Source organism: Anolis carolinensis, unplaced genomic scaffold (assembly GCF_035594765.1).
Source record: "Anolis carolinensis isolate JA03-04 unplaced genomic scaffold, rAnoCar3.1.pri scaffold_15, whole genome shotgun sequence".
Classification (NCBI taxonomy): Eukaryota; Metazoa; Chordata; class Lepidosauria; order Squamata; family Dactyloidae; genus Anolis; species Anolis carolinensis.
Window position 1 is genome coordinate 790,168 of NW_026943826.1, and position 17,187 is coordinate 807,354.

Sequence of the window (17,187 nt, forward strand, 5' to 3'; positions counted from 1 at the left end):
GGCCCAAAGGGGAGTCAGCCCAATTCGCAGCCTTTCCAGGAAATTCCAGGATCGCTTGCAGAAGCCAAGTTGGCCCCAGGAATGAAACCATGGCCGAATGCGTGGCGCTCGCCTGACTGCCTCTGATGCATCTTTTATTTGCTTCTGGGACATGGCCAGACAGCCTGGAAAGTGCAAACAACCCAGTGAAGACCATGAAAGCCTTTGACAACGCAGAGCCCCCACTTGCTTAGTTTCCAACAGATCTCCCAGCTTCTGACGATGCCTGACATAGATGTGGGCAAAACATCAGGAGAGAAAGCTTCTGGAACCTAGCCAGACAGCCCAGAAAACTCACAGCAACCCAGGGATTCTGGCCATATCGATCTTGTTTGCTGTGACATAATAATAATAATATAATAATAATACATCACACAGTCCTAGACACTTGGGAAGTGTTCAACTTGTGATTTTGTGACACGAAATCCAGCATGTCTATCTTGTTTGCTGTGTCATAATAAAATAATAATAATAATATACATCACACAGTCCTAGACACTTGGGAAGTGTTTGACTTGTGATTTTGTGAAACGAAATCTAGCATATCGATCTTGTTTGTTATGACATATAATAATAATAATTATGCCTCAAGTCCCACCTCCCAGCAGCAAAGAACTGGTGGGATCACAAACCTGCAAAAGTCTTGGAAAATGAGCACGCAAAGATACTGTGGGACTTCCGAATCCAGACTGACAAAGTTCTGGAACACAACATACCAGACATCACAGTTGTGGAAAAGAAAAAGGTTTGGATCATGGATGTCGCCATCCCAGGTGACAGTCGCATTGACGAAAAACAACAGGAAAAACTCAGCCGCTATCAGGACCTCAAGATTGAACTGCAAAGACTATGGTAGAAACCAGTGCAGGTGGTCCCAGTGGTGATGGGCACATTGGGTGCCATGCCAAAAGATCTCAGCCGGCATTTGGAAACAAAAGACATTGACAAAATCACGATCTGCCAACTGCAAAAAGCCACCCTACTGGGATCTGCGCGCATCATCCGAAAATACATCACACAGTCCTAGACACTTGGGAAGTGTTCGAGTTGTGGTTTTGTGATATGAAATCCAGCATATCGATCTTGTTTGCGGTGTCATACATTGTTGTGTCAATAATAATAATAATAATAATCTGCCTAGAAGATCAGGTGGCAGAGGACTCTTACAAGTCAAACAAGCAATCAAAGAAGAAGAACATGCCCTGGCAGAAGATGGAAAGCAAAGTGAAGAAGTCAAAAATCAGAAACTCCTCAAAGCACAGCAGACAAAAAAAACCAGTACAAGAAAACCGCACTACAAACTAGAGCTGACAGCTGATTTTGTGATACGAAATCCCGCATATCTATCTTGTTTGCTGTGTCGTCATAATAATAATAGTAATAATAATAATAGGAGGAGACGAGGGAGGAGGCAGGTTGCAGGCCGTGCCTCCCTGTCTCTGTCCCCGGGAGGCCTCGGGGGCCACGTCCGGGGGTCTCCTCAGGCACCGGCATGGCCAGGGGTCCCTGGGGTCTCCTCCTTCCCGTGAGGATGCTGCTGAGCATGGGAGGGGGCGTGGCTTCCCCTTCCCGGCCTCCCATTGGCCGGCTGGGATACAGGGCTGGCCGAGGCCCGGCTGATGCTGCATCTTCCTCCTCCTCCTCCTCCTCCTCCTGCTGCGGCTGCTGCCATGGGGGCCCTTTTTGGGGATCGGGGCCGGCGGAGGGAGAAGAGGGCAAGCGCAGGAGACGGAGGAGCAGATGCGCACGGGGTCTGGCCGCAGGTGAGGAAGGGCTGGAGGCTGGTCCAGGGGCCCCTGAGAACGCGCAGAGTGCCTTTGCCCTTCTCCCGGCAGCAGCCTCGAGGCTCGGAGGGGCAAAGGGGCATCCCTATAGCATTGGCATACATGGGCCACCCTTAGCCCATTCCCAAAATCATATTTTGAAATTATTTCTATGAATATTTTCACGTTTTTTGTAAAAAAATTTTTGCAAATACAGTAGAGTCTCACTTATCCAACGTAAACGGGCCGACAGAACGTTGGATAAGCGAATATGTTGGATAATAAGAAGAGATTAAGGAAAAGCCTATTAAACATCAAATTAGGTTATGATTTTACAAATTAAGCACCAGAACATCATATTATACAACAAATTTTACAGAAACAGTAGTTCAATACGCAGTAATGCTATGTAGTAATTACTGTATTTACGAATTTAGCACCAAAATATCACGATATATTGAAAACATTGACTACAAAAATGCGTTGGATAATCCAGAACGTTGGATAAGCGAGTGTTGGATAAGTGAGACTCTACTGTATTGTAATTATTTTGTGAATCATTTTTTGAATATTTCTGTGAATATTTTCATTGGTTTTTTGTTCTTTTTTTTGGTAAATATTGTAATTATTTTGTGAATGTTTTGCGAATATTTTTGCAAATACTTTCATGGTAATTATTAAGTGAATATTTTTCTGAATATTTTTCATGGTTTTTTGTGAGTATTTTTTGCATATATTGTAATTATTTTGTTTATATTTTTGTGAATACTTTCATGGTTTTTGTAGTATTTTTCTGCAAATATTGTAATTATTTTGTGAATGTTTTGCAAATACTTTCATGGTAATTATTAAGTGAATATTTTTCTGAATATTTTCATGGGTGTTTGTGAGCATTTTTTTTGCAAGTATTGTCATTATTTTGTGAATCTTTTTGCCAATACTTTCCTGAATGTTTTCTGGACCCCTCACTGGGTCCGAAATGTGTCTTTCTCTCCCTCCGTAGATATAAGAAGAAGAGCCAAGGGATGAAGAAACAGGCCACCCTGACGGAGGCCCCACGAGGAGGAGGAGGAGGAGGAGGAGGAGGAAGGGCCATCAGCAAGGTGGCCCAGGTAGAGTGGCCGCAAGGGACGCATTAGACCCAAGGTGCAGCGGGCTGTGCGGGGAAACAACCCACAGTGCTTGACCTGCGTGTGCCTTCTTCTATGTATTCTGATACTGGGTTGCTGAGAGTGTTCTGGGCTGCCTGGCCCTGTTCCAGAAGCATTCCTTCCTGACGTTTCGCCCACATCTCTGGCAGGCATCCCTGTGGAATAATGTCCAGGGTGGGAGCAAGAAAGGACTCTTGTCTGTTGGAGGCAGGTGTGAATGTTGCCATTGGCCACCTTGAATAGCACTGAATAGCCTTGCAGCTGCAAAGTCAACCCGTGAGGGTCTCTGCAAGGAAACGAGGCCAGTGGGTTTATCTATCTGTGGAATGATGTCCAGGGTGGGAGAAAGAACTCTTCTCTGTTGGACACAAGGGTGAATGTTGCAACTTACCGCCTTGATTAGTACTAAAAGGCCTTTCAGCTTCACAGCCTGGTTAATTCCTGCCTGGGGGAATCCTTTGTTGGGAGGTGTTAGCTGGCACTCATTTTTTTTCCTGCCTGGGATTCCTGACTTCTGAGTGTGGTTCCTTATTTACTGTTCTGATTTTAGAGGGTTTTTTAAAATACTGGGACCAGATTGTGTTCCTTTTCATGGTCTCCTCCTTTCTGTTGAACTTGTCCACCTGCTTCTTGTGGATGTCAATGGCTTCTCTGTGTCGCCTGACACGGTGGTTGTGAGAGTGGTCCGGCATTTCTGTCCAGGCTGGTTCCTCAAGTGACTTCTCGGCCTGAGTCAGTCTGCAGGGCCTTTCCTGTTCCGGGATCTGTGCCTGGGCACTGCTGCTGCGTTTGGGGGTCCCAATGGTGAACCGGATGCTTGGGTGGATGCTTGTCCCCGTCCTCGAGCTGGAAGGACAGTTGTCATGATCTCTGATCTTCGACATCTCCGGACACAGAGCAAGCGCTGACAAAGAACAGATGCCAGCCATAATACCTCAATTACCCTCTTGCATGTGAGAGCCCCTATATAAATGGGCTAAAGAGAATATTCTGGTATTCTGTACAAATTGTTGGGTTCTATTCTCCCAGTTGTGCTATGGGTCAGTCTTCCACCAGAAGAAAGCACCAAGACACACGCTGGTAGATTCCAACAGGTTTTATTGTACAGAATACCAGAACCTTCTCTTTATATAGGGGCTCTCACATACCAGAGGGTAATTGAGGTTTTATGGCTGGCCCGTTTTATGGCTGGGATCTATTCTTTGTCAGCGCTTGCTCTGTGTCCAGAGTCAAGCAATACATTTGCAATTGTTTACTCTTGGGCTCTCTTTCTCCCTCTCTTCCTTCCTTGAAAGTATGTGGGGTCCTTTGTGGTGGAAGAAGCCGAACTCCAGCAGAAGGCCCAGGCCGTCCATGAGCAGCTCCAGAAGCTCAAGGTGAGCTCAGGGGGCACCGGGCTCCCCTCCCCAGCACTGGAAGCGCTCCCTTGCCAGGCTGTTCAATGCCCTTCTCCTTTGCTTTCTTCCTTTCTCTGAACCAAGGACTGTCCCAGGAGGAGGCCGGTGGCCCTCAAGTTCTGCCTGCAGGGACTCAAGATGTACAGCGCGGAAAAGGAGGTACGGGCAGGGCTCTCTTCGGAAACGTTGCTCACACTGAGCCTACCTCACTAGGCTGTTGTGAGGACAGGGAAATATAGTGTTATTATCATCATCATCATCATCATCATCATCACCATCTGCCAGGCAACGTGGAACTGTGCTGAGTGAGGAAACGGGAAAAAATATTATTTTATTTTATGACACAGCAAACAAGATAGACATGCTGGATTTCGTATCACAAAATCCCAAGTCGAACACTTCCCAAGTGTCTAGGACTGTGTGATGTATTTTCGGATGATGCGTGCAGATCCCAGCAGGGTGGCCTTTTGCAGTTGGCAGATCGTGATTTTGTCAATGTCTCTTGTTTCCAAATGCCGGCTGAGATCTTTTGGCACTGCACCCAGTGTGCCCATCACCACCGGGACCACCTGTACTGGTTTCTGCCAGAGTCTCTGAAGTTCAATCTTGAGGTCCTGATAGCGGCTGAGTTTTTCCTGTTGTTTTTCTTCAATGCGACTGTCACCTGGGATGGCGACATCCATGATCCAAACCTTGTTCTTTTCCACAACTGTGATGTCTGGTGTGTTGTGTTCCAGAACTTTGTCAGTCTGGATTCGGAAGTCCCACAGTATCTTTGCAATGGTGCTCATTTTCCAAGACTTTTGCAGGTTTGTGATCCCACCAGTTCTTTGCTGCTGGGAGGTGGTACTTGAGGCATAAGTTCCAATGAATCATTTGGGCCACATGGTTGTGCCTCTGTTTGTAGTCTGTCTGTGCGATTTTCTTACAGCAGCTGAGGATATGATCAATGGTTTCGTTGGTTTCCTTGCACAGTCTGCATTTTGGGTCATCAGCTGATTTTTCGATCTTGGCCTTAATTGCATTTGTTCAAGATCGAAAAATCAGCTGATGACCCAATTATTATTATTATTATTATTATTATTATTATCATTATTATTATTTGAAACACAAACAGCAGACACTCTGCTGGCTGTTGTATTGGATCACACGTCAGACACTTCCCAAGTGTCTAGGACTGTGTGATGTATTGGCGAATAATGCATGCAGATCCCAGTCAGGTGGCCTTCTGCAGCTGGCAGGTGGGGATTTTGTCAGCGCTGATTGTGTTTAAGTGCAGGCCAAGGCCTTTAGGCCCTGCACCAAGTGTGCCCATCACTACTGGGACCACCTTGGGAAATATTATTATTATTATTATTATTATTATTATTATTATTATTTCTGTAAGGCAATGTGGAACTGTGCTGAGTGAGGAAAGGGAAATATGTATATTATTATTATTATTACTATTATTTCGGTAAGACAATGTGGAACTGTGCTGAGTGAGGAAAGGGAAATATGTATATTATTATTATTATTATTATTACTATTATTTCTGTAAGACAACGTGGAACTGTGCTGAGTGAGGAAAGGGAAATATTATTATTATTATTATTATTATTATTATTATTATTATTATTATTTCTGCAAGGCAACATGGGTTTGTGCTGAGTGAGGACAGGGAAACATCATCATCATCATTGCAAGGCTTGGTAGGCCTGTGCTGAGTGAGGACAGGGAAATATATTATTATTACCGTTGTTGTTATTTCTGCAAGGCAACATGGGTTTGTGCTGAGTGAGGACGGGGAAACATCATCATCATCATCATCATCATTGCAAGGCTTGGTAGGCCTGTGCTGAGTGAGGACAGGGAAATATATTATTATTATTATTATTATTATTATTATTTCTGCAAGGCAACATGGGTTTGTGCTGAGTGAGGACAGGGAAACATCATCATCATCATCATCATCATTGCAAGGCTTGGTAGGCCTGTGCTGAGTGAGGACAGGGAAATATATTATTATTATTATTATTATTATTATTATTATTATTATTATTATTATTTCTGCAAGGCAACATGGGTTTGTGCTGAGTGAGGACAGGGAAACATCATCATCATCATCATCATCATTGCAAGGCTTGGTAGGCCTGTGCTGAGTGAGGACAGGGAAATATATTATTATTACCGTTGTTGTTATTTCTGCAAGGCAACATGGGTTTGTGCTTAGTGAGGACGGGGAAACACCATCATCATCATCATCATCATCATCATCATCATCATCATTCTGGCAAGGCTTGGTGGGCCTGTGCTGGATGCCTCTCTCTCTCTGCTCAGGTCCTGCTCATGGCGCATGCCCTGAGGCGCATCTTCTTCAGCACCTGCCGCCCGGCCCACGGCCAGTTCGCCTTTGTCTCCCGCAACCCGCGCAGCCCCCGGCTCTTCTGCCACGTGTTTGTGGGCAGCCAGCCCTGCGAGGTGTGTGCATGTGTGCTCTGCTTGGCGTACTCACCGCAGGCCTCCTGCCGTGGCGCCCCGGCCCCACGTGCCCTCTCTCTGCCTCTGCCACAGGTCCAGGCGCTGCACTTGCTGCTCTGCCGCTGCTTCCAGCTGTGCTTCCTGCGGCGGCACCCGGAGGCCCAGGCCTGGCCCCCCGCCCACGAGGCCGCCCCCGAGGTGCTGTGGGAGTCCCTGGACCCGGAGCAGGTCTCCCAGAACGTCAACGCCCTCGTCTCCTTCCAGAGGATGCTCGGCCCCACTGGCTTCGCCTCCTCCGTCAGCGTGGTGAGTGGGCCGGGGGGGGGGGGGGCAAAGGCCATCCAGTCCAACCCCTGGAGACAGAAAGAGAGAGAGATGAATAGAAAGGCAGGTGAAACAGTTCCAGAGCTGGAAGGGACCCCCACATGTCATGAATAATTTTATTTATTCATTTACAGTATTTGTATTCCGCCCTTCTTTCTCACCCCGAAGGGGACTCAGGGCGGATCACATTATACACACACAGGGCAAACATTCAATGCCCATATACACATAGAGCAGAGACAGAGACAGACACAGAGGCAATATATTTATTTTTATTTATTTACAGTATTTGTATTCCGCCCTTCTTTCTCACCCCGAAGGGGTCTCAGGGCGGATCACATTATATACATATAGGGCAAACATTCAATGCCCATATACACATCGAACCGAGACAGAGAGAGACACAGAGGCAATTTAACCTTCTCCTGAGGGGATGTTCGATTCTGGCCACAGGGGGGAGCAGCTGCTTCATCATCCACTGTGACGGCACTTCCTCATTCCACGTCGTAAATTGGTTAAATTTGCCTCCCCACTTTATAAGTGGTACCTTATTTCCTACTTTTTAGATGCAACTATCTTTCGGGTTGCTAGGTCAGCAATGAGCAGGGGCTATTTTTTATTTTTTTAATTGATGGGTGCTCACCCCACCATGGGCTGGCCTCGAACTCATGACCTTCTTCACTTCACTTCACTTCACTTTATTTCTTAATTAGTCGCTCTCCACCAGAGTGCTCCGAGCGACTTACAATTTAAAACATCATTCCACAATATAAAAACATTCAACATAAAAACATAAAAACCTCATGGTCAGAGTGATTTATTGCAGCAGGCTGCTCACCAGCCTGCGCCACAGCCCGGCTTAATTACAGTTCAGAAAGCAGGCAGTTAGTCACGGCAGGCCTTAATTTTAGAATTGTGTCTCCAGCCAAATGAGTACACCTTTCATACAATTCATTCATACCCACACATATTAAATTCGCAGTGATCAAATCTGCACATCATATTCATGTGACACAAAGGGCATCCAGTCCAGCCCCTGAATACAGATAGATAGATGAAACAATCCCAGAGTTGGACGGGACCCCCAAGGGCCATCCAGTCCAACCTCTCAAAGGAAAGCAGTAAAGTGTTGGGTTCTCTTCTCCCAGTTGTGCTGTGGGTCAGTCTTCCACCAGAAAAAGCACCAAGACACACGCTGGTAGATTCCAACAGGTTTTATTGTACAGAATACCAGAACCTTCTCTTTGGCCCATTTATATAGGGGCTCTCACATACCAGAGGGTAATTGAGGTTTTATGGCTGGCCCGTCCAAGATACATGCTGGTAGATTCCAACAGGTTTTATTGTACCGAATACCAGAACCTTCTCTTTGGCCCATTTTTATACGGGCTCTTGCATACCAGAGGGTAATTGAGGTTTTATGGCTGGCCCGCTTTATGGCTGGCATCTGTTCTTTGTCAGCCGACCGGAGATGTCAAAGATTGGAGATCATGACTTAAGGCCATCCAAACTTCTTGGGCAGGGTGGCTGATCCTGGTGTGGCCCCACTCGTAGCTCTCCATTGCACTCCCATAGCCAATGGAGATCTCCTTATGTCCCCCCCCCCTCAGAGCGAGCGCCTGGACCTGGAGGGCCAGGGCCGAGTGGGGGGGCCTGGCCCTGGGAACCCCTATTGCTCCCCGATCCTGGTGCGCAAGAAGGCCATCCGCAGCAAGATCCTTCGCTCCGGCGCCTACCGGGGCTGCACCTTCGACGCCCCCTTCCAGCCCTGCGCCCAGGAGACCCGTACGTATCTAAAGCTGGTGGTGGGAAGCAGGTGGTGGTGGTGGTGGGGGGGGGGCCTTCCTGGGAAGCTCACTTTCCCCCCTTCGCTCCAGTTTGCCTCACCGGCCGCGACAACAAAGGGGGCAGCAGCGCCGCGCTGGGTTTGCCGGAAGACGAGAGCTCCCTGATGGAGGACGTCTGGTCGTTCGCCGGCATCGACAGGTGAGCCCCTTCCTATTGGACACAACCTACTGGAAATAACTGCACCCAGTCTCTTGCCAGAAATAAATGGCAATCATAACCTTACTGAAAAGGGAAAATGATGTCATGAATCTCCATGAACATGTGAAAACCACTAGTCAAGAAAAGCATGACCTTGTTAGACGTCAACCCTTTGAACAAATGATATCCACAAGCATTCATGTCATGGCACACAGGGAACTCAGCTGTTAGACAAAAAAAAAACCATGTCTTTGACATGCCGATACAAAAACATATTTAGCTAGCAGAGAATGGCTGTTTCTTTGCAGTTGAAATTGCCCCAAAATTATCCACTCCCTTGAAACCTCTTGGTTTAAAATATGCATACAAGAGATAAAAACAGTCTTCTTTGAAAAATAACGTATCTTGTTTACTCACAAACATCTTGTATTAATTCACCATACAAGCACATTTCTTATTTAAGTTCAGTTATAGATAGGATATAGTTCTCTGTGTGTTGAGTACACAGGGTATCATTCCTAATCAATAGTCCATAGTTTTTAGGTATAGTTGTACTCACTGAAGTCCATAATAATAATAATAATAATAATAATAATAATAATAATAATAATAATAATAATAACAACAACAACAACTTTATTTTTATATCCCGCCCCATCTCCCCGAAGGGACTCGGGGCAGCTCACAACAGGGACAAGCCCGAAACAACAACACAACATATTTGACAAAAACTTAAAACATTCCAACGATGCACAAAATAAAATAATGGACAATACATTAAAATCCAAGCAGATAAAATCAGAGTAATTAAAAGCAACCATAAGTCATACTTCTCTACTGAAGTCCAAAGAGCAACATGCATCCACCTCCACTGAGGTGTAAAGCAGACACAACCACCTCCACTGAGATGGTAAGCAGATACACATCCACCTCCACTGAGGTGTAAAGCAGACACTGAATACAAAATGGAGTCCTGAGTCTAAACATGCTCAGTCCAATCTCATGTCCACAATCCCTCCCACACCAAAGAGGTAGTCAAATTGGCAAATTAACATACGCATAGAACACAGGTTAACACACACACACATATATACACACACATTAACAAATAAATAGTGAAAGAGGGTTGTTGTATGTTTTCCGGGCTGTATGGCCTTGTTCCAGAAGTATTCTCTCCTGACGTTTCGCCCACATCTATGGCAGGCATCCTCAGAGGTTGTGAGGAATATATCTCCATGTTCCAGAAGTATTCTCTCCTGACGTTTCGCCCACATCTATGGCAGGCATCCTCAGAGGTTGTGAGGAATATATCTCCATGTTCCAGAAGTATTCTCTCCTGACGTTTCGCCCACATCTATGGCAGGCATCCTCAGAGGTTGTGAGGAATATATCTCCATGTTCCAGAAGTATTCTCTCCTGACGTTTCGCCCACATCTATGGCAGGCATCCTCAGAGGTTGTGAGGAATATATCTCCATGTTCCAGAAGTATTCTCTCCTGACGTTTCGCCCACATCTATGGCAGGCATCCTCAGAGGTTGTGAGGAATATATCTCCATGTTCCAGAAGTATTCTCTCCTGACGTTTCGCCCACATCTATGGCAGGCATCCTCAGAGGTTGTGAGGAATATATCTCCATGTTCCAGAAGTATTCTCTCCTGACGTTTCGCCCACATCCATGGCAGGCATCCTCAGAGGTTGTGAGGAATATATCTCCATGTTCCAGAAGTATTCTCTCCTGACGTTTCGCCCACATCTATGGCAGGCATCCTCAGAGGTTGTGAGGAATATATATCCATGTTCCAGAAGTATTCTCTCCTGACGTTTCGCCCACATCTATGGCAGGCATCCTCAGAGGTTGTGAGGAATATATCTCCATGTTCCAGAAGTATTCTCTCCTGACGTTTCGCCCACATCCATGGCAGGCATCCTCAGAGGTTGTGAGGAATATATCTCCTTGTTCCAGAAGTATTCTCTCCTGACGTTTCGCCCACATCTATGGCAGGCATCCTCAGAGGTTGTGAGGAATATATCTCCATGTTCCAGAAGTATTCTCTCCTGACGTTTCGCCCACATCTATGGCAGGCATCCTCAGAGGTTGTGAGGGATATATCTCCATGTTCCAGAAGTATTCTCTCCTGACGTTTCGCCCACATCTATGACAGGCATCCTCAGAGGTTGTGAGGAATATATGTCCATGTTCCAGAAGTATTCTCTCCTGACGTTTCGCCCACATCTATGGCAGGCATCCTCAGAGGTTGTGAGGAATATATGTCCATGTTCCAGAAGTATTCTCTCCTGACGTTTCGCCCACATCTATGGCAGGCATCCTCAGAGGTTGTAAGGAGAGAATACTTCTGGAGCATGGCCATACAGCTTGGAAAACATACAACAACCCTGTGATCCCAGCTATGAAAGCCTTCGACAACAAATAGTGAGAGGCTTGGGAGGTTGCCATTTCCAACGCTTCCAACTCTAGAATTCTATCATCTATCCTTCCTTCCTTCCTTGCAGGGGTTGGACTGGATGACCCTGGGGGGTCCTCTCCAACTCTGGGATTTCTGTGACCCGTTCCTCCTTCCATCTGCAGGGAGGCCGGCATGGCGCTGCTCCGGAGGGACGTCCTGGGCGCCTTCCTCCTTTGGGCCGAGCCGGGCTCCTCTGACCAGTGGCGGCTCTCGGTGCGCACGCGCTGCGGGGTCATCCCTTACCAGATGTACCGGAGCCAGGTCGGGTCGTTCTCGGTGGAGGTGAGGCATGCATCTCTCTTGGGCGGGAAGGCCATCTGCCGGGAGGGCCCTGGTTGTGTCTTCTTTTGTGGCAGAAGCAGCTGGACTGGATGTGCTTTAGGGGTCCCTTCCAACTCTAGAAGTCTTTCCTCTCTTGCAGTTATATCTCTCTATCTGTATCTCTGATATATATATATATATATCACCTCTGTCACATCTATCTAGCTACCTGCCTGTTGGGAGGGAGGCTTTGATGGTGGGTCCCTGGCCTCCTCTCCTTCAAAAAAACGACAGTTGAAGACCTACTTTTTCTCACTAGCATACGGAGAGGAGTAGGATTAGATCATGAGAGATCACCGCAAGGCCCCTGGTTGAGAACTATTTCCTATCTGGGCTCTGCTAGTTCATGTCAGCCCAGCTACCATCATTGACCACGCAACTACCCTGTTTCCCCTAAAATAAAACATCCCCTCAAAATAAGACCTAGCAGAGGTTTTGCTGAATTGCCAAATATAAGGCCTCCCCTGAAAGTAAGACCTAGCAAAGCTTTTGTTTGGAAACATGCCCGCTGAACAGAACACCAGAGCGTGCAGGATCAGTAAATGTACGTACCATAGAGTATTGTACATGGAAATATTGGTAGTAACAAGAAATTCTGGATAGGATTCACAGTTTGTCTGGTTATGCTGGTTTATACTATAATAATATGTTCAATTTTTTTGTTCAACAATAAATATGAATTCTTCTTCATGGAAAAATAAGACATCCCCTGAAAATAAGACCTAGAGCATCTTTGGGAGCAAAAATTAATATAAGACACTGTCTTATTTTCGGGGAAACACGGTAACACACACAACTCTGTGAACTCTGCAACACAGTGCCACAAAATAAAAGCATAGCCAGCGGACAGAGACGATATGTGGTTTTTATTCTTACAGTAGAGTCTCGCTTATCCAAGCGAGTGTTGGTTAAGTGAGACTCTACTGTACTTCTTTTCTCACCCTGAGTTTTAACTTAGTGTTCATGTTTTTATTGCTCTTCTGATTTTGCGTTGTAATGTATATTATTATTTATTGTATTGTTCAATGTGTTATGATTTGTTGTTCTTTTTATATTCTGTTATATTGTATTGTTCTGGGCATGGCCCCATGTAAGCCGCCCCGAGTCCCCATTGGGGAGATGGTGGCGGGGTATAAATAAAGTTTATTATTATTATTCTTACAGTAGAGTCTCACTTATCCAACACTCGCTTATCCGACGTTCTGGATTATCCAACACATTTTTGTAGTCAATGTTTTCAATATATCGTGATATTTTGGTGCTAAATTCATAAATACAGTAATTACTACATAGCATTACTGAGTATTGAACTACTTTTTTTGCCAAATTTGTTGTCTAACATGATGTTTTGGTGCTTAATTTGTAAAATCATAACCTAATTTGATATTTAATAGGCTTTTCCTTAATCCCTCCTTATTATCCAACATATTCGTTTATCCAACATTCTGCCGGCCCGTTTATGTTGGATAAGTGAGACTCTACTGTATTATTATTATTATTATTATTATTATTATTATTATTATCGACACAACGACGTTGTATGACACAGCAAACAAGATAGACATGCTGGATTTCATATCACAAAATCACAAGTCAAACACTTCCCAAGTGTCTAGGACTGCGTGATGTATTTTCGGATGATGCGTGCAGATCCCAGCAGGGTGGCCTTTTGCAGTTGGAAGATCGTAATTTTGTCAATGTCTATTGTTTCCAAATGCCGGCTGAGATCTTTTGGCACGGCACCCAATGTGCCCATCACCACCGGGACCACCTGCATTGGTTTCTTCTTCTTCTTATTATTATTATATCGTGGCACTTCAATCTTTAGTCATGGAGGGGAGGAATAAAATTACAATTGTGCACTGTATTAGGAGTACTAATTGCAAACGTCCATGATAAAGTGCAGAAGAGTAGGATGTAGGGAAAGGTAGGGACTGAGTCAACTGTTGATCTCCCGCTCCTTCTGCAGCACCTGAACGTGGCGTTTCCCAGCATGGAGGCCCTTCTGGAGCACTACACCGGCACCCAGGGCGGCCTCTTCTGCTCCTTGGAGTCTGGCCGGGTCAACCACTGCTACCAGGAAGACGACCAGGAGGAGGAGGAGGAGGCGGCGGTGGCGGTCATCCCGCGGCTGGGCCGGGGCCGGCGCAAGGCCTCCTGGCTGCAGGCGGGCAGCAAGTCCCTGGCCGTGGGGCCATAGGAGCAGGAGGAGGAAGAAAAAGGAGAAGGAGGAAGAGAAGCACAAGGAGAAGGAGAACAAGGAGGAGGAGAAGGGGAACGGCTCCCTAAGGCACTGCAATTCCTCACCTCCACGCTTTATATGATGTAAGAATGATGGGGGCTGAAGTCCAGCCACATAGGCTGCGGCCCCCATCCTCACCACTGCCGCTCTTTGCACCTCAAACCCTTTCACGTCCTTCTAGAAATTCAGGGATTTGCCCATATGTATATACAGTAGAGTCTTGTTTATCCAACATAAACGGGCCGGCAGAACGTTGGATAAGCGAAAATGTTGGATAATAAGGAGGGATTAAGGAGCGGCGTGAGCGACTGCTGTTAGCTCCAGCTCCTGTCAACCTATTTATTTATTTATTACATGACTTCTACCCCGCCCTTCTCACCCATCAGGGGACTCAGGGCGGCTTACAATATAAACATACACATCAAAAACCAGTTTTCATCAAATTTAAAAATCCATCAAGATTAAAAATTACAATAAAATTAAGAACCTAGCAGTTCAAAAACATGCCAATGTGAGTAGATCAATAGGTACCGCTCAGGCGGGAAGGTAACGGCGCTCCATGCAGTCATGCCAGTGGCCACATGACCTTGGAGGTGTCTACGGACAACGCCGGCTCTTCGGCTTAGAAATGGAGATGAGCACCAACCCCCAGAGTGTGAGTAGATCAATAGGTACTGCTCCGGCGGGAAGGTAACGGCACTCCATGCAGTCATGCCAGTGGCCACATGACCTTGGAGGTGTCTACAGACAACGCCGGCTCTTCGGCCTAGAAATGGAGATGAGCACCCACCCCCAGAGTGTGAGTAGATCAATAGGTACTGCTCCGGCGGGAAGGTAACGGCGCTCCATGCAGTCATGCCAGTGGCCACATGACCTTGGAGGTGTCTACGGACAACGCCGGCTCTTCGGCCTAGAAATGGAGATGAGCACCCACCCCCAGAGTGTGAGTAGATCAATAGGTACTGCTCCGGCGGGAAGGTAACGGCACTCCATGCAGTCATGCCAGTGGCCACATGACCTTGGAGGTGTCTACAGACAACGCCGGCTCTTTGGCTTAGAAATGGAGATGAGCACCAACCCCCAGAGTGTGAGTAGATCAATAGGTACTGCTCCGGCGGTAAGGTAACGGTGCTCCATGCAGTCCTGCCAGTGGCCACATGACCTTGGAGGTGTCTATGGACAACGCCGGCTCTTTGGCTTAGAAATGGAGATGAGCACCAACCCCCAGAGTGTGAGTAGATCAATAGGTACTGCTCCGGCGGTAGATGCAGTCATGCCTGTGGCCACATGACCTTGGAGGTGTCTACGGACAACGCCGGCTCTTCGGCTTAGAAATGGAGATGAGCACCAACCCCCAGAGTGTGAGTAGATCAATAGGTACTGCTCCGGCGGGAAGGTAACGGCGCTCCATGCAGTCATGCCTTTGGCCACATGACCTTGGAGGTGTCTTTGGACAACGCCGGCTCTTCGGTTTAGAAATTGAGATGAGCACCAACCCCCAGAGTCAGACATGACTGGACTTAACATCAGGTAAACCTTTACCTTTACTTAAGGAACAGTCTATTAAACGTCAAATTACGTTACGGTTTTAGAAATTAAGCACCAAAACATCATGTTTTACAACAACTCGACAGGAAAAGCAGTTCAACACACGGTAACGTTATGTACTAATGACCGTATTTACGAATGTAGCACCAAAACATCGCAATGTATTGAAAACATTGACTACAAAAACATTGACTCCTAAAAAAACTGACTACAAATAAAGATAGAATTGCATAAAATGAACTTACCATAACAACATTGCTGGAAGTTAAATCCGTAAAAACAGCCATGGATCCGGGTGGGAGGCAGTCTGCGTTGGATAATCCAAAACGTTGGAGAAGCAAAGGTTGGATAAAGGAGACTCTACTGTATTTAAAAGAAAAACCCCAAAGAGAGACTGAAGCTTTGCTGACATTGTGACTTAGCTTTGGCTTTTACATTTGCTGTTATTTTACTGTTAATATTTATGACAATATCATCAGAGAAATACATGAGGAGGAGAGGCGGGCAAGAAATAACATTATTATTATTATTATTATTATTATATATTTATTGTTGGAAAGCGCATTCTAAGTGCCAGTCTGGGAGAGGCCAAACGAGGATTATTATTATTATTATTATTATTATTATTGGCATTGTGTCTATAAGATTCCTGGCTTCTAATCTCTGCCTGTTCTTCATTTATTTGCATTATTATTATTATTATGTTTATATATACCCAGCGTCTTCTCTCCACAAAGCAGACGTTAAGGGGGCTTTTATCTGGTTTTATCGATGGTAAATATATATATATATATTTTGAATGTCTATGGTGAAAATATATATTTTAAACCTTTCTGTCTGTAGTTGGTCCTCCAGTCTGTTTGGAGCATTATTTGGGTGTGAGGGACTACGATGCCCATCATTCTCGAAATGAACCGTAGGCCCTTTCCACACAGCTGTATACAATCCACATTGAAATGGATTCTATGCCAGTGAGTGCCTCCAATGGCGCAGCGAAAGGTCGCAGGTTCGAATCCGAGGAGCGGAGTGAGCTCCGGCTGGTAGCCCCAGCTTCTGCCAACCTAGCAGTTCGAAAACATGCCAATGTGAGTAGATTAATAGGTACTGCTTCGGTGGGAAGGTAACATTGGTGCTCCGTGCAGTCATGCCAATGGCCACATGACCTAGGAGGCGTCTACGGACAACACCGGCTCTTTGGCTTCGAAATGGAGATGAGCACCAACCCTCAATCGGACACGACTAGACTTAATGATTAGACTTAATTACCTTTACTTATACGTCTGTGTGTGGTGATCTGCCTTGATATTCTGTGTTACAGGAAGGGCCTGTAATTACTTCTCCTAAGGCTTCGTTTTTGAGGATGAAGCGCTAGGCCTCAGGCTCTGGCGTAACCATAGCAACGGTAGTGGCGGTGAGGGAAGGGAAAGCGAAGCGTCGATTGGCTGCCGGCGGACGAGGGGCGTGGCCTCGCCGGACGCGAAGACGAGCTG

General features: G+C 46.1%; 1 protein-coding gene across 1 annotated transcript; it reads left to right on the forward strand.

The window, feature by feature from the left end:
* The first annotated feature begins 926 nt into the window (after window positions 1-926).
* Window positions 927-16,531, forward strand: sh2d5 (SH2 domain containing 5). Its single transcript, XM_062965766.1, has 10 exons — window positions 927-1,802; window positions 2,806-2,914; window positions 4,249-4,329; window positions 4,435-4,509; window positions 6,670-6,810; window positions 6,904-7,116; window positions 8,745-8,919; window positions 9,012-9,120; window positions 11,709-11,868; window positions 13,877-16,531. The coding sequence occupies exons 1-10, from the start codon at window positions 1,780-1,782 to the stop codon at window positions 14,105-14,107; spliced, it is 1,317 nt and encodes a 438-aa protein (XP_062821836.1). The 5' UTR covers window positions 927-1,779; the 3' UTR covers window positions 14,108-16,531.
* Window positions 16,532-17,187: the final 656 nt, after the last annotated feature.

What these genes read in the sequence shown, in the direction of transcription:
- sh2d5 (XM_062965766.1), top strand. Translation starts at nt 1,780, where the DNA reads ATGCGCACGGGGTCTGGCCGCAG. An exon ending in TGGGCAGCCAGCCCTGCGAG is followed by an intron (nt 6,811 to 6,903) that starts GTGTGTGCATGT and finishes CCTCTGCCACAG; the next exon opens with GTCCAGGCGCTGCACTTGCT. An exon ending in TCGCCTCCTCCGTCAGCGTG is followed by an intron (nt 7,117 to 8,744) that starts GTGAGTGGGCCG and finishes CCCCCCCCTCAG; the next exon opens with AGCGAGCGCCTGGACCTGGA.